Here is a 23,360-nt window from a genome sequence, read left to right as displayed (position 1 = left end):
CCGCCAGAAATCCTGAACTAAAGGACATTCCCACGCTAGATGTAGGAAACCCGCCCTCTCCATCCCACATCTGGGGCAAGTATGACGTCTATCTGTCGATATACGATGGAGGGAGACAGGTGTCATGTAAGTGCGGTGGACAAAATTTAAGTGTATAAGTTTAAAACGCGCATTGCAGGACACTTTGCGAGTCAACAGTCCAATCAGCTTTCTCTGAGCAGGATCCAACTCTATCCCCAGGTCTGCCTCCCAAGCCACCCAGGCCGGCGCCAACGGGGGGGATCGAGTCTCTGCGCATGGCAGAGTAAAGGAGGGAGATCAGGCGCTTACCTCTCCCACAGGATAGAATGATGTCCAGGGTATTAGTGAGCGGGGGCGCCACTGGGAATTGGGGCAATGTTGTCCTGGCCACATCCAGAAGACTACCGTAGTGCAGGTATTGGCCCTCGCCGAGGTCAAAGGAGTCCACGGCACCCTCAAAGGTCACGAAGGAGTCATTTGGGTAGAGATCTGCAAGGGTCTCACAGCCACCCGAGCGCCACTCTCGAAAGGACATATTTTCCTCTAGTTTGAGTATCGGGGCCAGTATTCAAATTGGGAGCTCCCTATAGAACGGCGCGCGCCGCAGCACCTTCTCGACAAACCGCTGCCAAATGCTAGCTGTGTGTCTCACCACATATGGCAGAGTGCCATCGGCGCCTCGACCCTGCATTAAGGCCTCCTGCAGGTCCTTATCATTGGCCGTACCCGCCAACAGTGCCAGTTCCCAATTCTCGTCTTCAGCGAACCACCTGGCGCCGGGAGAAGCTGCGCCACATAGTAGTACAGGTCAAACCTCGGGGCCTCGAGGCCGCCTTCGTCCCAACACCTCGTTACAGTGTGTAACGCGACTCTACTGCGCCCACATGCCCAAAGTAGGAAGGTGAGGAGTGAGTTCAGCGTGCGGAACACTCGGGTGGTAATGGGCATAGAGTTTTCTGCAACACATAGAGGACCCTAGGGAGCATCACCATCTTGGCAACTGCCAAGCGCCCCATGAGAGAAAGAGGGAGTGTGTTCCAAAAGGCAATAGATTTACCGAGGGCCGTGAGAATTTTGTCAATATTGTAAGTCAGAGGTGGCCACCTGAATACCCAGGTACCGGAATGCCAGCCGTTCGTATAGGAGGCTCAAATGGCGAGGATCCGCATCCGGGCCAGGGACAGCATCAGTCAGCGGAAACACCAGAGACTTGTTGACATTCATACGCAGTCCAGAGGCTGCACCAAAGCGGTCCAAGAGCCGCAGTAAGGCAGGGAGGGCTTCCACTGGGGAAGTCAAATAGAAAAGCGCATCATCGGCGTAAAGGGAGATTACATTGGTGGTGTCCCCCACCACTATAACCCAGTCTTGCAATTCCGTACGGGCAGAAACGGCTAGGGGCTGAATCGCAAGAGAAAATAGGAGGGGGGAGAGAGGGCAGCCCTGCCGGGTGCCTCTCCCCAATGACCACTCGTCGGAGCGGGCCGATCCCAAGCGCACCTTGCCTCGGGACGCCCCGTAAAGCACCCGGATCCAGTCGCGAAATCCAGGTCCGAACCCCATTTTCAGGAGCACGTGCATTAAATAACCCCAGTGCACCGTATCAAAGGCTATGGCCAAATCCACTGAGACCAACACGTGAGGGTCCTCCCGTACCCGCACCTCATGTAATATGTGGTTTAGGCGACGCAGATTCATCGCCGTGTTACGACATGGGATAAATCCGCACTGGTCGGAATGGACGAGCTGAGTCATGTGCGGGGCAAGGCGCGTGGCTAATAGTTTAGTAAGGATTTTTGCATCCGTGTTTATCAATGTGATAGGGCGATAAGCTGCGGGGTCTGTTTTGTTACCGCCTGGCTTCAAGATCATACACACCGCACCCTGATTCATGGTGGGCGGAAGGGCGCCAACACGCAGAGCCTCATTGTAGACTTGTAAGAGGGGGGAGGCCAGGACACGTCAGAAGGCATGATAAAACTCAGCCGGAAATCCATCTCCGCCAGGGGTCTTGGCCCGGGGGAGGGCGGCTATCGCCGCGGCAATCTCACCCAGTGTCAGCTTGACATCAAGTTCCTTTGCCGCAGCTTCCGGTAGGGTCTGAAGGTGAAGGTCTTCAAGGTACAAATGATAGACATCCTACGATATTGACGGGTCAGCCTCATAGACGGTTCGTAGATGGCTTCGAAGGACTGCAAGGACATCGGTCTCAGAGTGGACCATGACGCCACTAGGGTTCCGTAGGGCCACTATTCGTTCAGGCGCGAACTTCCGACGAAGTATCCAGGCTAACAAGCGGCCAGACTTATCTCCTTCACGATGGAGACGTTGCCTGTATTGGCGTAGTGTAAATTTCTCAAGCCTTGAGAGCACGTCATGTCTTGCCACCAGGGCAACGCTCTCCACCTGTCGATCCAACTCGCCCGGGTCCGGCTGAGATTGGGCGCGTTGGAGCTCAGTTTCTGCAGTCTGTAAGTCAGACAACAGTTGTTTCCTGACCCCGTACGACAGTCCCATACACGCTCCACGCACCACTGCCTTCAGAGCCTCCCATTTAGTGGAGTAGGACAGGCCATCCCCCACCCAGTTGAGTTCCAGGTAGTCGGACAGTGACGTCGCCACATGATCTCTGGCCATCTGATCCTGGAGCAGGTCAGTTGGCAGTCTCCAAGTGCGCTGGCGCGCCGCGCGATCAGGCCACTTCGCCACGCATGTAACTGGGGCATGGTCTGACAGGTATCGGGCCTGGTGTGTAACCGTCAATGTAAGAGAAGAGGTAAGGTTAGCCGCAAGAACCCGATCTAGCCTACTATGTGTGCCATGCGTGGGGGTGTAGCATGTGTAGAGCTTCTGTGCGGGGTGGCAGGTACGCCACACGTCTACCGCCCCGAGATTGTGCATCACTTCCTGCAAGCGCGCCGTCATACGGGGCTTAGTGCCCGCTCTGGGTGGGTGACGGTCCAACTCATGATGCAGTACGCAATTGAAATCCCCGAACCAGAGGATGGGTGCGTCCAGACTCGGAGCCACAAGATCCTGTACCTGAGAGAAGAAGGCCGGGTCATCAGTATTCGGGGCATACATGTTAAGGAGCAGGAGTTCTTTGTCGTCTAATCTGAGCCTCACTAATATGTACCTGCCTTCCACATCTGCATCTACATATTGAACAGCACAAGTAATCCCTGGGGCCACCCAAACGAGGACCCCCCTAGCATATGTGGAATAGGAGGAGTGGAAAATCTGGCCTCTCCATTTCCTAGCCAGCCGTTGTGCGCCGTCGTCATCTAAGTGGGTCTCCTGTAAACAAGCAATTGAGACCCCATGGCGTTTAAAGAAGGTGAGGACCCTGTGTCTCTTGGTGCACGTGCCCAAGCCACGCACATTCCACGTTAAAAACTTAAATCCCATGGCCAATGATTACGCCCAACTGGGCTACAGTGTAGGTGCAACCTGAACCGTCTCCATGTGGCCCCCACTACATGTAAATCTAGGGGCGCAGTTCTCAGGACAAGCTCCCCACAAATCAGAAACAGCGTGTACATAATGCCAGTGTCATCTTTGTCACAAACCCCATCCCACCCCCCAACAACCCCAAAACACGGAACTTTTGCAAGAACACACTCATCCCCACCACCCACGAGCACTAGGATAGCAACAACCAGAACCGCCACCCCGCCCTTCCCCTGCCAGTGCCAGGACGTGCACAGCCACCTCATACAACACACTCTACACACACTCACACACAACAAAGCAACCACAGCCACCCACCCTCCCAGCTCCCCGAAAGACCCAATAATACTGAGATAATTACCCGGGCATGTCTTCCCAGCTTTGCCAGCAGTGTGGACACGATATCACTCAAAACTATAGTCACTCCCACCCTCTTCCCCCATAGCCCAGACCACACGGGCACCAGTTCTATGGTACCAACCATTGTTCGAAAAGGCCCCAACGACAAGGATGATCTGCGATAGGTCAGAGAGTTGTAAGTCCGTGCAGGATCGCACAATTAAGGGCAGGCTTACAGAAGGCCCATTCCAAGTCAAGGCAAGAGATCATTGCAACCCCGGTGCAGGTAGGGCTGTCTCCGGGACTACTGGAGCCGTAGAGTCTGTGTTCAACGGCATTTCCTGCAAAGTATCCGGTACCAAGATATCATCAGGAGCAGCAGCCCCAGCTGAACTCGAGCTAGCTCTCGTCCGCGAGGCTTCCATAAGGATAGCACCATCCGGTCCCACTGTGGGTCGAGCCTCCGGAGATCCACGGGACCCAGAACGGCGACCTCTCCTACCACGACGTCTCCTCTGTGGCCTGGTCCCCCAAGTGTCACGCGAGCCCCCTCTCTCACCAGGGGGCAGGTCATCCCCTCTGATCTCGAGCCACTCCCACACCTCCGCTGCTGTCTCAAAGAAATGTGCCCGGCCCTGGGAAAGTACCTTGAGTTTGGCAGGATATAGAAGCATGTACTGAAGCTTCATGTCACGGAGTTTTTGTTTAACTCCCAAGTAGGATTTCCTTTGTTCCTGAACTTGTTGGGTATAATCAGGGTAAATGGACACGCGACTGTTCTCAATCATGTGGGGCCCCGTCTCTCTCGCCGCTCTGAGGATACAGTCGCGGTCTTTGTAGTTCTGGATTTTTGCGATAAGGGCTCTAGGAGCCTCCCCCGGTCGCGGAGGGGGCACCAGGGCTCTATGTGCCCGCTCCACTATGAAGACAGTGGACAATCCAGTCGGGCATAGGTGCGTACGGATCCAAGTCTCTAGGAAGCGTTCAGGGTTCCCCGCCTCCAATTGTTCCGGTACACCCAGCACCCTTATGTTGCTCCGACGCGCTCTTCCTTCCACATCCTCGGCTTGCCTTTCCAATCCGCGGGTAGTAGAGGTAAATTGGGCAAGCGATTTTTGCAGAGAGGCGACCTCTCCCTGTAGTTGAGTGATATTGCCCTCCGCGTCTGAAACCTTGTCCGCCACTTTGCGAAGGTCTGTCCGGAAAAGGTTTACATCAACAGAGACCGTTTCTATCTGACGTTCCAGGGCAGAGTGTGAACCCTGAATAGCCTTGAGTATTTCAGCTCTGGACGGTTCCCCCGAGTCTTCACCCCAGTCATCAGGTCCCGTCTGCCTCGTGATTCTTTGTGGCTGCAGGCGAGGGGTAGTGTACTGCACAATCGTGTTAGGCTGGGAGGTCTTTGAACCACGATCTTTGCGGGCCGCCATAGTGATTGACGCAGGTCTGTATGATACTAGGCGCGCACCTCAAACCCCGCCGGCCAGGGAGGGCCCCCGGAAGTAGTCCAGGTAAGGAGCAGCAGGCGCAGTGTGGCCACACCTGGGCTCACCGGTGATGCAGCGCAGGCAGTGCCCAAGGCAGTCCAATCGATGTAGCAAGAATGGCAGCGCAGCATCCGTCTCCCTCCAGTAGGGGACCAGGATTCGGGACCCCCCCGAGACAGTAAGGACCAGCGCAAGGGGGAAAGTGGGCACCCCCTCCTCCTCACCTCACGACTCCCACCTCCTTCAGTCCATCAACAGAGCAGCTCCCAGGCCCCAGAGACCTGGGCAGGGAAGGACACAGGTGTACTCCGCTACGAGCAGCCGCTGTCTCACCGGAGGGCCGCCTGGTATAGCATCCAAGATGGTGGGTGAGTGGGGGAGGGGCGCAGCCCAACCACGGCTCCAGCGGTGCCGCTCCCCGACTCCCCCCGATGCAGCAGGGCGGCGAAGGGCAAAAATCAGGACGCAGTCCGCAGTCCGGCGGGAGGAGGGAAGCAGGCAGTCAACCTCTGCAGGGGACAGCGAAGGGGCCAGTCCCGGTCAGGCACGCAGCAATCCGGGACCTCTGTGCTCCCCACACGCCTCGAGCAGGAGCCTGGGCAGCGGAACTCACGTACTCCTCCGCCGGGTGTAACACTCCAAAAGCCAGGTATGCAGTCTCCGGTGGTAGCGGCGGGGGTCAGAGCTCCGCTGCAGGACCGCTTCACAAAATGGACGGCGCCTCCGCCCCGTCTCACTCCTCACCTCCCAGCAGCAGGGTCACTTAGCCGCCGCCCTCCGCCACTCCACCCGCACTCCGGGAGACACGGCGAGATCACTGGCGCTCACCAGGGGGCTCGCTCCGGCCGGTAGCCCAGGGTGGTTCGCCCGCAGTCCGGCTCCACAGTGCAGGCCCAGACCGCGGCGTCGCGTGATTCAGCGCACCGTCGCCGCCTCCAGGAACACTTGTGTGGATGCACACGGAGGGATTCAGGTCCACTCTGGCGGCTCAGGGGTCTCGGTGGGGTTAAAGCACCTTCCGACATGCTTTTCAGCTATTGAGAGAGCCCGGGCAGGAGTTATTAAAGGATTTTGCTGGTCTTCGGGACGGAGCTGGTGGAGCTCACGTCCTGTCGCCCATGCTGCTTGGCCACGCCCTTGAAGAGCAACCTTATATGGATGACTCTAACGTTTCTGTCTTCCTCTGCTGGATATCTTCCAGGTTCCCTAAGGCAAGTCCTATCTTGGTCATGTAGAGGGCTCTGTAATTTTCGGACTAAATTTGTACTCCTTAACTGAATGTTAGGATGGTAAGCAAAACACACACAATATGAACTATCCAAACCATGACGGGATAATGTGGAAAAAAATCCCTTCAGAATTAGCAAAATTTAAAGTAGGAAGCTTCAACATGTTAAAAACGGTGAATGATGAAACAAGTACATGCAATTTTGATGATAAAGCCAAACAAAAAAAATATCGGGTTAATAACACTTGAGCTCAGAGAGCCTCTTAGCATGAACCTGGATAAAGGAATGAGCTTGTGAGGCAACTGCTAGTGCAGTGTACGGTGGGATATGGAACCTGCTGGCTTCTTAAAGGAGCAGTGCATGTTTTCACTTTTATTTTAATGGGGAGTGATCCTGTTAAGGCCGTCGGGGCGGGATCCATAAACAGTCAGTATATGAAGTGATAGCCCCCATACCATGGATTTATACTGTATCTATCTAGCCTGTGTGATTACTCTGCGCCTTCTCTTACCAACAACAGTTATTTATTATTTAAATAATTATTTTTGTGTATTCTTTTTGTGTATCACACTTCTATACCTGCGAACCTTACATCACATACATTTAGAGCAAGACATACTTATACGATTGATTTGATAAAAACACAAAACTGTTTTGGTCAGGTAAAATTCTTTCTTGTGGATCTGTAATCCCGCCACGTGTATTCACGTTAATATACAAAACCTAACAGTAATGAAAAACTGATTAAAATCACTAGACAATCAAACGAATGATGTGACTTTCATCACGTACAATAACATTTACATAGTGCTTTTGCCTCTATCTCAATTAAAACCAGTGTCCAGCATGCATATTCACATAATAGTTTTTCAACAAAGAGTCCAACAAAGATTTTTGACTTTTGTTTCAACCTTCTCTGTGGGCCCGATATTCAATTAGTGAAGATCTTCCACAGGGCTTTACGCTTTCTCTTGCAGGACATATTCAATGGTGTGGTTTAAGGCTCAACTAGTATCTCCCCGGGAGGGATCCTAGTAGTAGGTGCTCTGTAAAGAAAGGCGGGGGTTGGGGGGACGGGTGCTGTGCTTTAAAATTGGCCTTTGTATGTAGAAGGTTTGTTTCCTCCTTCATAAAGATGGGACCTGTTTTTGCCTTTAGTTTTTATAATGGTGATGAAGTCTCATCTTTTTCCTGGACGGTCTTTTACTTTATGTTGGCTCGTGTTGCTTCACTACAGGGCTCGAAAAATTGTATGTCATGTTAGTTTTGCAGGCATAGAAGTGTGAGGATACATAGAAAGAATTATTTAAATAATAACTAACAGTTGAAATAGAAGGTGTGTAATAATCATGCAGCATAAATAACTACTGTATCAATCCATGATCTAGTGGGTATCACTTGGTAAACTGTTTTCAGTTTTTTGCACTTCTGAGTATACATGCTCCTTTCTATCATGTTTCCTTATTCACACAGAGGTTTTCAGTGTCTGGGTTCTTGTGCACAAGTTGAAGCACCAATATTGTCTTAAGTAATGTCTATACATGGTTAACAGTCATAGATAAAAACTCTGCCTGATCAATATATGGAGGTTGGGCCTACAATTTTGAAAACAGGGGTTATTACTTCTAATTCAGAAAATGTACTGTAGGAGGCTGGCTTAGTATATGGTGCACACTTATTTAAGTGATATGCCTTATACTAAACCAGGCAACCCTTATGGCGATTTTAGTGGTCTTTGATAACCATCGAAAGCTCTCAAAGTGGTAGTTGTGAAGAGCAGCCTTCAGGTGTTTTAGCAACTTGTTTTACCTGTTTAATCATGCAGTGTGAGTTAAATTCAAAAGAACCACACAGTGTTTATATTAAAATATTTCTACTTATTACACAACACTCACTAACACATTGATATATCTCCCACCCGGAGATATCAACACAATACACAAAAATACTTCAAATGCAATAAGTTAAGTAGCACAAAATACAGAGGTCTTCAGGGGGAGACCAAACCATATACTAAGAAAGTGGAATGCGAACTGCAAAGGAGAACCGAACTTGAACCAGAATATCCAGAGACACCGGGTTCACAAAGATCCACCCAAGTTAAGTACCCAGGAACCCCATGGAGGCTGTGTGCAGAGTGGGCACACAGCCGCGTGCCCAATGGAAGTGAATGATGAAGTTGCACTAGCTGTTTTACAGAAGAATGACCCTTACCACAGGACCCCGAAAAATTCTCTTGAAGGTTGAAGAGCCAGCCCACTCGTGGATGCCCAGGGAACCAGGTTACCTACACCAGAGAAGCCAGGTGGACAAGGGTGAAGAGAAGTCGGAAACCTCCGCAGACGATAATGGAAGACTTGGAAGAAAATGTCTCTGAAGAAGGTGACGTCCGATGGAATCCAAGGGTGGATGCTGAAAGTGGAGAACCCTCAAGCAGAAGGGGCAGAGTCTCTGCCACTTGTGAGTGACCAGGAGGCACGAAGACCAAATGCCCCCCAATGTCAGGAGGTTAAGGAGAGTCGACGGTGACTTTGTCGCTGCAGCTGTGAAGACAAGGCACCACTAAGGAAGATCAGGAGCTGTGCACGAGCTGTCCAACGTCAGGTGTCGGTGGATAGGTGGTCGGTGTCCGGCAGGAGCACCAACATGCCTTGGTAGCTCCAACTGGCGTGGAGAACACAAAAGGAACAACTTTGAGACCAGCAAGATCCAAGGGCTCCCCAAGAGCAGTAGTGTCAGGGCAGCCCCCAAGCCAACAGGGGAGAGCAATGAAGCAGTGGAAGACCATCAGGAGGACCCCAAGGCTGAATTCACAGGAGTAAGAAGAGGACAGCAAGCAGCTGACCAAGAAGACAGGCCCACGGTACAGAGCATGTGGTGAGGACGCTGTACTAGGCAGTAAGAAATGCTGGAGGTTGGAGCGTCTTGTAGCCCGAAGAGCTCCGGAATGCGGAGCCAACAACCCTTGGCAACGGCAAGTCAACGAAGGGGACAGGGGTTCGGTCGCAGTGGTTCTGACAAGGATACTGGCCTCAAAGTTGCTGAGAGGACAGGTCAGCGAGACCAAGAGCAGCAGGAATTTTCCTAGGTGCAGTCTCGGTTCCAGACGAAGTCCAAGTGTTCAGACAGTCAAAGAGTGACGTGGTTTCAGGTTTGAGTCTTGTCCCACACGAATCTAAGTAACCACCCACAGGTAGCCCTTAAATACCCAAGAGAAAGGTATGGAACGGCTCAAGGTTCCCTCCCAGAGGAGGGGCTGGACAAAGTGGAGGGTACTGCCAAATCCTTTGTCCAGCTTCGCACCAGAGCGGGAGCCAAGGGCTCCCTAAATGGCTCAAACAGGAGTATGTAAGGAGGGAAACAAATGTGTCTTCAAAGCAGTCTGGATGTGCTTCCCCTGCTATTCTTGGCTCAGCAGCAGGAGGACGGAATTGTATCTGTGGTTGGCACCACCACTAGCTTGCTGTCAGACCCTGAAAGGCTGTAAACGGGATGGGATCATACTTCCAACACTGGAATCGGAGTGAGGGGTCTGATTCCAACATGTTTGATAACTAACATGACTGGGTTCGGTGCAATCCCTATATAGTTCGACATCTTGTAATGACTGACGTCCACTATATGTATTAAAATGGCTGACCGCACTTGCAAAGGCTGGAGAATCGACTCCAGGGTTTGTAGGGGTGTCCTGTTCAGGCAGGGGCACCGTCTCACTTATAAACAAGCACCCTGCCCTCAGGACTGAAGAGCCTGCCATAGGGGTGACTTATTAGTTTTAAGTGCAGTGAACTTAGGTATAAGGAAACTTCTATCTGTTTTAAGAAGTGCAAGCCCCAACTCACAAAGGCTGCAATGGCAGGCCAGTATTCACAGTTTAAGTGGACTTCCCTGGGTGGTACAATGCATTCGGCAGCCCAAGGGAGAGCTCTGGTGTACCTACGCTCTGGGTACCTTAGTACCATACACTAGGGACTTACAAGAGTATACCAGTAGCCAATTGTGTATGTACAAAAGTACTCACCATGGCAATTTAGGGAGAACGCACAGTGACACCAAGCAAAAAGTGGAGGCAACCATGAAAGCAGATCTTACTTTTTTACATGAACTATGTTTTTTTGTTTGTAAAAAGAGTATTCAGGGGTTCCAGTACACAGGTGGGAATATTCCTTGATTTTGGCCATCACTGAAGATCCTACGATGCAGAACTATTTCCTATATTCATATTGGAGGAGTGGGTTGCTTATGATTTTAATATAACTTTAATAAAGTTTCTACTGGAGAAAAGCGAAGATCCTCCATGGGCTCTTTATTAATAGTTAATAGCACTGAATTGGAATCATATTGAAGAAAATAGTGCAGTGTCCTAACGATTTCTCAAGGAAGTTTGCCCTATCTGATCATAAGTTTGGAGTCTGAGAATTAATAATAGAAAAGAGAAATTGGTCACACTGCAGATCGCTGAAACAGTGACATTGCTTAATAAAAGCAGTAGTATCATCTTTACCGTTATCAGTCTTGAAATGGAATGCTTAGTTGTGGTGAAACCTCTTTTAACAGGCCATGGCTGACAAAAACATTTTTTGTCTTTCTTATATCTTTAGCGAATCACCATTGTTGAGGTCATTCTGGATCTATCAGTATAATACAGTCTATGGATCACCTAATTTTTCCAAGATATCAGCGGAAAAAAGTGTAAAAACTTCCCTCATTAGTTGATCTAAAGAGCATTCCCCTTTGTTCCTGGTTGGTAATGCCTGGAGGTGAATTCTGGAAATTTTTCTGTTGCCGGCATCTGCAAAGTGGACTAATTGTGAAGAGTTTCACTGGTGGAAGATTGTAACGAGCAAGTTACTTACCTTCGGTAAGGATATATCTGTAAGAGACATCTATTAATTATAGATTCCTTACCTTAGAATTACCCCCAGGCTTAAGACTGGATCCTGAGATTTTTTTCTCCAGCAGTACCCCTGCGCGTCGGTAGATGGCATCGGTCGACTCCGCGTTAGTCGTTGGCCGAAATGAGTTGCGGTATCTACTTAGATGCCACCCCCGCGCGCTGACGTCAGTTCTTTACATGACATTCCATGCCAGAAGCGCAGAGCCATGCAAGACACTGACCACTGGTGTATAAAACTAGGGCTCTGAAAGGGAGTCCCTTACCCTAGAAGTCAGTTTGCAGGACGGGGAGGATGGGTGGGGTGGTAAGGAATCCATAACTAATATATGTTTCTTAGAGATATATCGTTACCAAAGGTAAGTAACTTGTTCATCTGAAAGAGACTATTAGTTATGGATTCCTTACCTTAGAATAGATACCCTAGCAAAACCAACAACGGAGGTGGGTCTGCAAACTAAGTTCACACCAGAAAGTACTGGAGAACAGAACGGACAAAGAAGCCATCTCTTCGGACTTGGCTGTCCAGGCAGTAATGCTTAGTTAAAGTGTGCAAGGTAGCCCACGTAGCGGCCTGGCAAATATCATGAAGGGGGACACGTCCCAAAGCAATAGTGGCTACCACCGCCCTGGTGGAATGGACATGCAACCCTACTGGAGGTTCCTTTTTCGCCAGGGAATAACACATTTTAATGCAAAGAACGACCCATCGAGAGGTGGTTAGTTTTTGCACAGCCTGACCTTTCTTAGCACCCACAAAGCCACAAAGAGCTGGTCATCCCTCAGAAATTGTTTTGTGCAATCCAGGTAAAATGAGAGAGCACGTTTTGGATCCAGATGATGGAGCCTCTCCTCCTGTTTAGAACAATGGGGAGGGGGGGGGGGGAGAAAGTTGGGCAAAGTGATGGTCTATCCTTTGTGGGAAGAGGTAACCACTTTGGGAAGAAAAGATGGTTGAGTTCGGGAGACCACCTTGTCCGGATGAATGTCAAGGAAATGAGGCTTAGAAGAAAGAGACTGAAGTTCACTTACCCTGTGAGCAGAGGTGATGGCAACTAGAAAAGCAGTTTTTAATGTCAAGAGTCTGAGAGGACAATTATGTGGCAGCTCGAATGGAGCGCACATAATGTAAGTCAGAACCAGGTTCAAGTCCCACAGGGGCATTACGAAAGGAATAGGAGAAAAAAAATGAGTAATGTCCTTAAGGAAACGATTTACAATAAGGGACTTGAAAATAGAAGGCTGATTAGGAAGCCGAAGAAAGGCCGAAAGATAGCCTTTAAGAATGCCCAGAGCAGAGCCCTGGTGGGCCAAAGAAAGAATGAAGAGGAGAACCTCTGACAGAGGGGCAGAAAGGGGATCCACAGCCTTTGCTGTGCTCCATGCCACAAATTTGTTCCATCTACAGGCATATACGTTTTTATGGAGGGACGCCTGACTGCCAAGATTACATTACAGACTTCGGGAGAAAGGTCGAAAACTGTCAACTGTCGCCATTCAATCTCCAAGCAAGGTGAAGACTGGACAGGATCGGGTGGAGGAACGTCTCCTGTTGCTGCGACAGAAGAGCCTCCTGAAGAGGCAGTCTCATCGGAAGATCGATGGCTATGTGCAATAGTTCGGGATACCAGACTTTTCATGCCCAATCTGGAGCCACAGGATGACTTTAGCCAGATCATGCCTGATCTTCTTTAGCACTCTGGGCAGAAGTGGTATAGGCGGAAAGGCGTATAGAAGACCGCAACTCCACTCGCGACGTAAAGCGTTGCTGAGTGAGTGCCGCCTTGGAAATTCCAAAGCGCAGAACTGCTGACATTGCGTGTTGTCTTCCCTGAAATCTAAGATAGGACACTAGCCTTTGTCCTTCTTGGGTACCAGAAAGTAGTGGGATATAGCAACTACGATCTACTTCTGGCACAGGGACGCGCTTGGTGGCTCCCTTGGGCAAGAGAGCCGTAACTTCCTGAGAAGGGGCAAGTGATCCTCAAACATGCAATGGAGTGTAGGTGGCATGAATGGAGGGGTAGTCTCGGACTATCTGCAAAACCCACCTGTCCAACGTGATGTTCTGCCAGTGGTTGAGGTGATGGCGAATTCTGCCACCCACTAGCAACTGGTGGCCCAGGAGGGTCGGACTCGGAAGGTTTGGAGGCTGCTGCAGAGGGGGCACTGGTGTACTGGCCCGCCCACTGGGCCCCTGACCCACGACGCTGGGTCCCATGACCCTGGCAGCGCAGAGGCTGAACAGTTTGCACAGGCCTGTGGCTCTGGGCAGAATGTGGTGGGGCACCTGTTCCGTAGCCAAGAAAGGTGCAAAAAGCAGACCGCACGGGGCGAGAGGTGGAAGCGAGGCCCAAGGATCTGGCAGTAGACCTAAAATCCTTTTAGCGCTCAAGTGCGTTGTATGCTTTGACGCCAAACAAGAGACAGCCATCAAAAGGCATGTCCAAAAGAGTCGATTGGATATCGCCCGAAAAGCCAGTGGACCTCACCAGGTACAGCGTCTCAGGGCTACCGATGCTGAAATCGTCCTGCGTAGCAAGTCGGCGGTGTCCAGCCCACATCGTATGGCGAACATCGCTTCATCTCTACCCTCAGCAACTGCATGGGAGAGCATGGCCGAGGCCTCCTCCAGGCACTGTGGCAGCACCTGCGCGACCATGTCCCACACAGAATGGGTGTAGCAGCTCAAGAGAATGCAGTGTTTACCCACCGCAGTCCTAAGCTGGCGGAAGGTGATCCAGCTTCTTGGATTCTTTATCAGGTGGAGCGGTAGGTAATGCGCCCCTGGAAGTAGAGGCTTGGACTACAAATTTCTCGAGGGTAGGGTATTGGGAGAGGAAAATGGGGTCGCCCTGGGCCGGGCAGTGGCCTCGGACAATCATCCTATCCACAGGGGCCCCTGTGCTGGGCTTGGCCCAAGTTCCCAGAAGGATGTTCGAGAGGACCTCACTGAACAGCAGCAGGGGGCTCTGAAGAGGCCGCTGCCGGTGAAGCACCTCGGTCAGGAGGTTAGTCCTGACCGCCAGCGTAGGAAGCTTGAGGTTCAAGGCCTTAGGAGCCCTACGCAACACCACTGCATATGTAGGGGGGTAGGGGGAGAAAGCATGCCAAGGTCTGGAGAAGTGTCCAGACCACTGGCCTCATAACTCCTCTCCACGGTCTGGTTCTTCCAACTGGTCTACCAGAGGGTCCAAAGACCCCTCCCAGTCCTCCTCACCCTCTTCTGGTTGCCACTCAGAGCGATAGGGAACACCAGGGTAGAATAAGGATACAAAAGTAACGGTCTGCACCGGTCCGGCTCTGTGTCCATGTCGAGGGAGAGGCCGGGGTCGATGTCTGTTGGGGACACAACCGGCGTCGGAAGGGGCAGAGGTGTCGTCAATTGATTTGACGCTGGAGGAGGTGTCGTAAGGCCGACCGGCACCGATCCGGATCCCGGCCTGGATCCCCGAGGGCCCTGCAGCGTTGGGGCTGGAGCCGCCTGCATCAAAGGCTTAGTACCCCTATCCAATCCCGCGGGGCCCGAAGGCACGCCAGCGGAGTCGGGCTGCCCAAAGATGGAGTGGAGGGCTTCATAAAAGCTACAAAGTTGGGCTGAGGTCGCTCCCGCTCCCGGGAAGGGAGGGAGGCTCAGTCGACCCAAAAGGCTCCATGGGTAGAACCGGACGACTACCTTCCGCTTCCCGCCGACCGACGGAGAGAATGCAAAGAGCGACGGTGCTTCTTCGCCTTCTTTTTGTTCTTCGACTTACCCGAAGACTTTGACGAGGAGTGATGATTATGGCTCCGCGACTGGTCCCGCGACCTTGAGCGGCACAGAACCGACTGCCGAGCTTTCAGGACCGCTCTCGCAAAGACTTCGGGCCATGGCTGACAGTTGGAGCACGACTTCAGGTCGTGGTAGTATTCCAGACACCAGCGGCACATGTGATGTGGGTCCATCACCGACATCAGTTTGTCTCAGGAGCCGGTCCGCCGATGTGACATCCCTGTGCAGACAAAAGTCGACAAAAGAGAGTCAAAATATGATTAGAGGTACAGCTCTCTCCGGATCTACGGTGGCTGGCGCGGAATAAGAAAGAACTGATGTCAGCATGCAGGGGCGGCGTCTAAGTAGGTACCATGACGTTATTCCAGCGATCAAGACGCCAACGACGAACGAAGAGTCGACCATTGTCACCTACCGACGTGCAGGGGTACTGCTGGAGAAAAAAAATTCCGGATGTATTCTGACATCTGGGGTCATTCTTACATAAGGAATCCATAAGTAACAGTCTCTTTTAGATGCGTCCTTTAGGATCCATTTGTAAAGTCTTGCTGAGAGAATCTGCTTGTGCATTCCAAATGCCTGGGAGGTAAACTGCAGTTTCCGTACTAGCAGCTGTGATGTAGCTTATGAACCGTGAAAAATACAACTGCACGGCCCATATTGGTATGGGAGAGGGATACCAGAAAGCATAAACAAGTAAACCCAGGGTACACATTCGAAGCACACGGATTGTAGTCAGTTGAAATATGGCCACAAAACAAGTTTTGGTTCTTCCTTAGCAACCCTTCTTTTTTGGGGATTTTTTTGTTTGATCTATTTATTAAAGATTTTATCATTATGTACATAGACAGAGTGGTACACCATCTTAGAAAACACCATTCAAAGCCAGTAGGTAAATAATGTGTACGAATCACAAATTAGCTGTACATTAGCATAGTTACATCTGTTAAATTTGCATGTCTAAGCTTTACACATGACATATCCCATCCATCATATGACCTCCAACCACCTTTCTGTATAATGCTCCATCATATTATGATACAATAAGACTGGAGCTAAACAATACTCTTCTATCACAAAGATTCAGTGCTTATGGCTTCACTCCACCAATTCACATTGATCCAGTTAGCACGCCAAACAATTGTAACAAAACAAACGCCTAACATGGGCAAAAAAAAAAAACTATAGGGAAAGGGGTGGAAAGGGAAATAGGGCCCCGGAGAGGTGTGGCGGGAACACATATCCAGGTGAACCCAACGGGGCTCTTAACAACCATCCTATAGATGCACATCCTACTATTGAGAATAAATGACTGTCCGGTGTGGGGGCAGGAGGGACTCCGACCATGCAGTAATTCGAAGTGCAAATCACGGACCCAACCACAGAAACCTCTCTACGTATCAGTTTGGTCGTCCAGTAGCAACAGCCCCTGTAGTACGCACATCATAGTGTTCCATGCAGCAGAGATAGGATATTTACGCAATCCCATCGTGTCCTCTCGAACCAGAGAGACCGCCTCTGCCTTTGCCCAGTTCAGCATGGAGAGGAACCAGGCCTTTGTCGACGTAGGCTCAACCGCTTTTCAGCGGCGAGTGATCAGTCGCTTAGCCACAATGAAACCCAAATCAAAAACCGGGTGGACGCTTTATGTCCTTTGGTTCTGGAGAAGATGCCAGTGATGCAGGTCTCCCTTGTTTTCAATATTTCCCTGTCCGTGCACGTGGCCAATGCCCAGAACACACACTCCCAGTAGGCCCGCAAAGCGGAACAAGGCCGGAGCATATGCAGGAAATCCGCATCCACCATTTTGCAGCACAGACAGCACGCATCCTGTCTATGGAAATATCGATTCATCTTGTCTGGGGAAGGATAAGCCCTGTGGACAATATAAAACTGGATCAGTCAAAAACTAGCATTTCTGGGGACCTGCTTGGGACTTTCCAGGACTACAGACCATTCTTTCTCTGAGTAGGACCTCCCCCGGTCAGACTTCCACTTGATTCGTAGCTGTGTTAAATCTGCTAGGGTATGTTCCCTGATCGACTCCGCGAACCACTTCACCAAGTGGAACCCCGTCCACATAACATGCACGTTTTGCATCAGAAGATACATCTGGGGTTACTGCGTAATTGTCTCCCCACCAGCGTCTCATCCCGGCTATCAAGATGGCATGATTTAGAAACTGACCCAGAGAAACCCCGTCCTCATCTACCATAGATAGGAAGGGCTGCAATACACCCTCTCCGTAGAGGTCCCCCATGGTGTTGATGCCTGCTGCCTCCCAATCGATAAGGTTTGCACTCCGCATGCATCTCTGCATAGTCGGCATGCCCAATAAAGGCACTGCTGGCGCATACTGTGTAATGTGCCTAGTGAGGCGTAGCGCCCTGCACCGTTGATACTAGCAATGAGTGAGGCTAATTTGAGCTATTGCAGGGGTGGAGGAGGGAAAGAATCATATTCCGAGATAACGGGGGTCCCACTCAGCCGAGTCCGAAAGATGCAGCCTCTCTATCCATTTCGCAACCCACAGGATTTGTGGCGCTAAAAAGTAGTGCTCCAAGTTGGGCAGAGTCAGCCCCCCCTTTCAGCGAGGAAGGTATAACTTCGCTAACGCCGCCCTGCTCCGCAAATTGTTCCAAACAAAATCCCGGACAATCTTTTCGAGAGAGCGAAAGAAGGACACAGGTAAATGGAGCGGAAAGTTAGCAAAATAATAAGGAAGAAGTGGCAGCATGACCTTTTTTATTAACTCCACCCTGCTGATGACCAAAAGATTAAGCATTTTCCAAAATGGAATCTTGGACTTTAGCGCTGTAACTGCCCTCGCAACATTATAGTCTAGGAGATCTAGATCGTTGTGGTAGATGCGGATCCCTAGATATTTAAATGCCACAGGTTGCCAATGCACTACCGTCCCGTCGACCTCCCAGCCCGGGTCTTCTGTAGCAAGGTGGAAAGGATACAAACATGTCTTACCCCAATGTACTCAGCCCAGATATGGATGCGAAAGACCAAAGTGTTGCAGGAATGACTTAAAGGATTGCAAGAATGTCCTTGATATATAGCAAAAAGCAACCCTTCTTACATGCTAATGGTGATGTTGAATAGATGCTAATAAACCCAAGAAAAGAAAAAGATGAGAAGCATCTCTGGAGCTATAGGCTACTGTGTGGCACCCACATAGATGGTCACCAATACGGAATGTGCTAAAAATTTTAAAGGTTCTGTTTAACCACAAACTTCATAAAAGTACCCTTCCACCTCCACACCTCCCCTTCGTCCCACTCACTTCCCTACACAGGTTAGAAAGCCCAAGGTAATAGTCGGGCACTTCCTAAATTGGTAAGACAGCTAGAATGACTACAAATCTAAAAAAAAAAACAGAGTTAAAACATCTCTGCTAATCTACCTGGAACTTGGTTAGCTAATTACCTGCTTCTCTTTCGATGATGACTTTGTAACTAATTTATAGCGTTTAAACTACTATGTCATGTCGAAGGACTAAAAATAGCTGACAAAGGCCCAGACATACTTTCTGGTGAATAGGTCTTCAAGAATTGGCACTTTCCGCAGGGGGAATACTTGTTTTTTAAAAAAATATGTTTTATTGGTTCTCTGTGTAAAAACAAATACAACCGATACAGGGCTAAAGTCACAACTTCATGGAGGTGAGTCCTCGGACAGAGAGAGCTACAGAAGCCCAATAGTGAATGCAACACACCACACATGCCAGGATAGGCATCAATTAGGAAGACCACACCATGAGCATCAGACTGTAATACATAAACCAACCCAAATAACCCAATCTTAGTGCAACGTACTTGACAGTTGACGGCAGAGGCATACAGATATTTAAATGAGTCTTTGACATGCACAACTACATTAATAATGCACATGTGAATCTACGTCACTATCCTAGGAGAAAAGAGAGCAAGATATGTAATATCTCATCCCAACACTAAGCACTGCAGAAGTGAGGAGAAAGCAACAATTTTAAGAGATTACATTCAGAGCATGTTTTCTTTTATGGCAACACACTGACAGCATCATTATACAGTTCAAGATAAACAAAAATATGACTTGAGAACATGGCAACCTAGACTAAAATTGTAGGAGAACTGTGTGCAGTAACATCAGATATGCAAAACTGAATTGTGGTATCTTGCACAATAAACCCTAACAGAAACAAGTGCCAGAGGTCTACCATCTTATGGTGATGAAAAATAAAATATTCCTCAGATGAGGAGCACAACCAGCCAGCAGAACAAAAGAACAAAATGGTGAACCCTATCTAAAGAAGGGGGTAGACTCCTTCGTCACATATTTTAAACATGATCTTGTCTAACATGGGGAACTAAAGCCCCTCTCTCACATATATGTACTTTGGGCAGTAACTCACAAACGAAATTTGGGAAGTCAGTCACTCTGTGAACTTGATAACTTCACTCAATGAAAATTGATGCATCATACTTATGAATGGAATTCAAGCACCATATTGTGCACATTTTAGTTCCTCGCTGGTCAGGGAGCTAGAACAAGTCACAAAGTTTTCGAGCTACTACTCACAGAGAAACCCAAGCAAGGGCATCACTAGAAGGCAATGTAGGTTAATCGTTTAATTTGAGAAATCCTAGCATCTTATCCTCTTACAAAGATGTGAGACTATTTTTTTAACAAAACTACAGTGATACATTACCAGTCTTCAAAGGTAAGTTCAGTATCAAGTGTGGTGATTTTAATTAGCCGACATGATTGAAGGAACTCACCAATGAACTCATCAGTTAAATACATTTTCAATGTAAAAACATTCATTCATCAGAAATCATACCTTTTTCTGGTCTCAATGAAGACTGGTGAACCATTCCCTCCTGGATCAAGTATCTTGTCAATCTGCATTTGTGCCTTGCGGTACATCTTGTGTCGTTCTCTAGTGTCAGTGAGCCCTATCAAATCAACCGCTGGAAACTCATAATGTCCTTTTCGCTTGGCCCGGAGACGTATCTTATTGCGATGGTGTTCAATTTCAGACTTGTGCCTGAGGGCTGTTTGAATCTTAAGAAAAAATTAAGAAAAAAGCATGTTTTTATTTTAAGCTGATGAGTTATACCTAGTGCCATATTTTGTAATATAGGACTGCAGACACGTGGTGAACCTCAACATATGAAAAGTGTTGCAATATAATTGTCAATATTTGTAGCTCTGAAAAGCAGAGATATGACAAAATTAGATGTTCAGTTATGAGCACAGAGTAAAATGCAACCAAGTGCAATGTTCTACAAATGTGCCAAATTGAATAATACTTATAGCAATCCTCAAATACTTAACATGTTGGATCAAGTGTAACAAGAGTTACTATGAGAAACAAGTTTATACATTAAAAATTACAGTTTTTAATGTCTGTACCTTATGATCAAAGGAAATTGTTGTATGCATAATACCCTTGGGTTTATAACTTCACGTAGGAAGCTGGCTCTTTATATAGTATACCAAAAAGAGGTATGCTGTGTAAAGAGTCCAGGTATAGCTTATGAGTGGAAAGGGCGTTGATCAAGCAACCCAAGGTGCTCTATCTAGGGCAGTGAGGTTGAGCAGCGTTAGGCTTATCAGAGAAGAGTGTTAGACATTTGTTGGACACACAGAGTCAATAAATGATCCAAACACTCAAAAAGGAGATCCACACCAAAGAAAAATTACAAGAATTTTTATATGTATTTTGAAACCAAGAACTTCGTAAAGAGGTAAATACTTTTTCGTAATAGACTTTTTATAATTTTAGCAATGTTAACCAACTGCGTTTTTACGCATAATTGTTTCCTATTTGAGAAGGAACATTTACTGCATACATATACTTGCAATACTTTTCCATGGGACCCCTTTCAGTCGTGAGGCGTATCTGACCTGGTGAGTCTGGGTGCAGCGGTGCTGGACAGGTTAGTAGCCTTGCACTCTATGCGGAAGAAGGGAAGGGGGGCACCAAGAAATAGACTTCAAAAGGGGGGGGGCAAGTCTGGGGGCTCTGCACAGGGGGCTCGGGCTGTGAGGGTCCTGGGAGTACTTGGGAACCGTCGGTTTCCTTAGACATGGGGCGGGAAGCTAGGGTGCGGAGTATTTGTGGTCGGCTGGCTCTTGTATGTCAAGGTGCTCACTGGTGTCAGTCAGGACAACATGGACATTTTCAGTGCTGGTCTCTGTTGCGTCAACGCCGCCCCTTGCTGGCTGCTCTTCAGTGAGGATGTTGGGAGTCCAGACTGAACTTTCAAAAAGGTTTGACCGGGGCAAGTGTTTGGGCCCCCAGGTATTGGTGCAAGAGGGCTCATTGAGGTCCTGGCGTCTTCAGGCTTAGCAGGAAGACGGATCTGACCTCCTTGAGTACTCCGACCTTCTCCTGGGTGGCTACTGCTCGGTGGACCCGGTGGACAGATGCTTCTTTAAACTGGCCATCGCGGTCGGTGCCTGCAGACGAGTAGCTCCTCTACTCCAAGGGAGATGCTGACTGCTAGGCGATGTACAAGCAACCCTCTGGGGCTTCTGGCGGATGTAGAGCTGCAGGATGAGTTAGGTCTTTGCAATAGTCAAGTTTCTGTACGGTAGGCAGGGTTTGACCAAACGTCCGCAGTAGTCTTCAGTTCTTGCGGGGGTCGGCTCTTCAGTGTTATGTGATCACATTGTAGGCCTGGGTAGAAACACCAACATTTTACAATCTCAACTTTTTAAGTTGCCTTCTTTCTTAAACACAATTCAATTTGACACACATTTGTTTGTGGTCCTGCGCAGGATAATATTCTCTGAAACCAGCTTTGCTTACATTTCTACTTTGGAGGCAAATTATCAAATACCTTGAACATTCTGTACAAGGGCGAAGTTCACTACGCAAAATTTTAATTGTTATTGTCCGTTTGGCGTCAGTTATCACAATGGAATAAATAGCGGCCTAACTAGGGCTTCTGCATGGCAACATGAATGATGTTGATTATATAAACAACATCACTCCCTTGTTTAGACAGAGACGCATTTCGCTGCTCGTGTGCTTATGACGAGCTGAGCTCGTCATGAACAAGGGGATTCAAGAGGTGTCAGCGTCCAGGGAGAATTGCTGTAGCATTGAATGTGTTAAAGGGAAAGCAGCAGCATTGTCTATATGCAAGCGACTCAGGAGTTTATCCGGGACAACAGGAGTGCAAATCACCCAAAATTATAGACGAAACCTATGCATCAATAAGTAGAGGTAATTTGGGAGCCAGACCTAGTAAACTACAAATTAAGGGTAATTCTGAAAAGAATAACTTGAAACAGGCATCAGACTCTTCTACTAAGAAGTGGATAATGAGAAAAATAAAGAAAGGACTAAAGCACTGGGTGGTTCTCTTCAACAGGAGTCCACTGAAAAACGCTATAATCTGCACAACCGTAAAAATATTAAAACAGCAGGATACTGATACAAAGTCCTCTTGTTCCTTGCAGGATTAATCCGAAAAACACTCGGCGAGACGGAGACAATCAGAGCACAGACCAGGGGAGTATTTGAAACCAAGGAAGCACTCCCAAAGTTCATATGACTTACAACAGGAATACAAACCTATCCATAGCCTAAGCCTCAAATAAAAAAGGAAGACACCTTGTATCAAAGTCAAGCATGCCCTGGATATTGAGGACACTGCTTCTGAGCGGGGAGTGGGCTTTGACCATGCTGAACAGCATGGCAGAAGTCATGATAGTTTGCCGGAACCTTATGGAGTGCCTGTCAGCAGTAGCAATGATTGACTACATCCAGGCGGAAACACTGGATAGGAGAGTGAGTGTCCCGCATCAACTATATGAGATGCAACTCCAAAGGAGGTAGATCTACAATATCCCATAAAAGTTCTCTTTTGGGAGAACATGTCATTCAGCTATGACATTCTGCCTTTGTTCACCCAGGAAAGGAGACCAGCATTACCTGGTCTGGTAAATACCTCCATTCCCTTAAACCTGACCACAGCTGTATAATACTCAACCCTAGTCAGGAAGTTTTGGAGATCTATGTGCAAAAATTGCAGTTATCAAATTTCTGGCTATAAAACATTGCTTAAATCTACTTCATTTAGGAATGTTCACTATAAGACCTCCCCCAAATTCCGTCTTGCTCTGCTCAACGCATAATCTTTGGTGAAACACGCACACAAACT

General features: G+C 48.8%; 1 protein-coding gene across 1 annotated transcript in view; it reads right to left on the bottom strand.

Moving 5' to 3' along the window:
- Positions 1 to 23,360, bottom strand: part of KIAA1549 (KIAA1549 ortholog) — a 539,186-nt gene that overhangs the window by 135,287 nt on the left and 380,539 nt on the right. Inside the window, exon 14 of the mRNA XM_086952955.1 lies at positions 20,024 to 20,247. Coding sequence (XP_086809081.1) covers positions 20,024 to 20,247 — 224 coding nt within the window. The remainder of the gene's footprint in view (positions 1 to 20,023; positions 20,248 to 23,360) is intronic.

This window comes from Lissotriton vulgaris, chromosome 1_2, assembly GCF_964263255.1.
Source record: "Lissotriton vulgaris chromosome 1_2, aLisVul1.2, whole genome shotgun sequence".
Lineage (NCBI taxonomy): Eukaryota > Metazoa > Chordata > Amphibia > Caudata > Salamandridae > Lissotriton > Lissotriton vulgaris.
The sequence above is the reverse complement of the archived record's forward strand: the minus strand, read 5'-3'. Positions and strand labels throughout refer to the sequence as shown.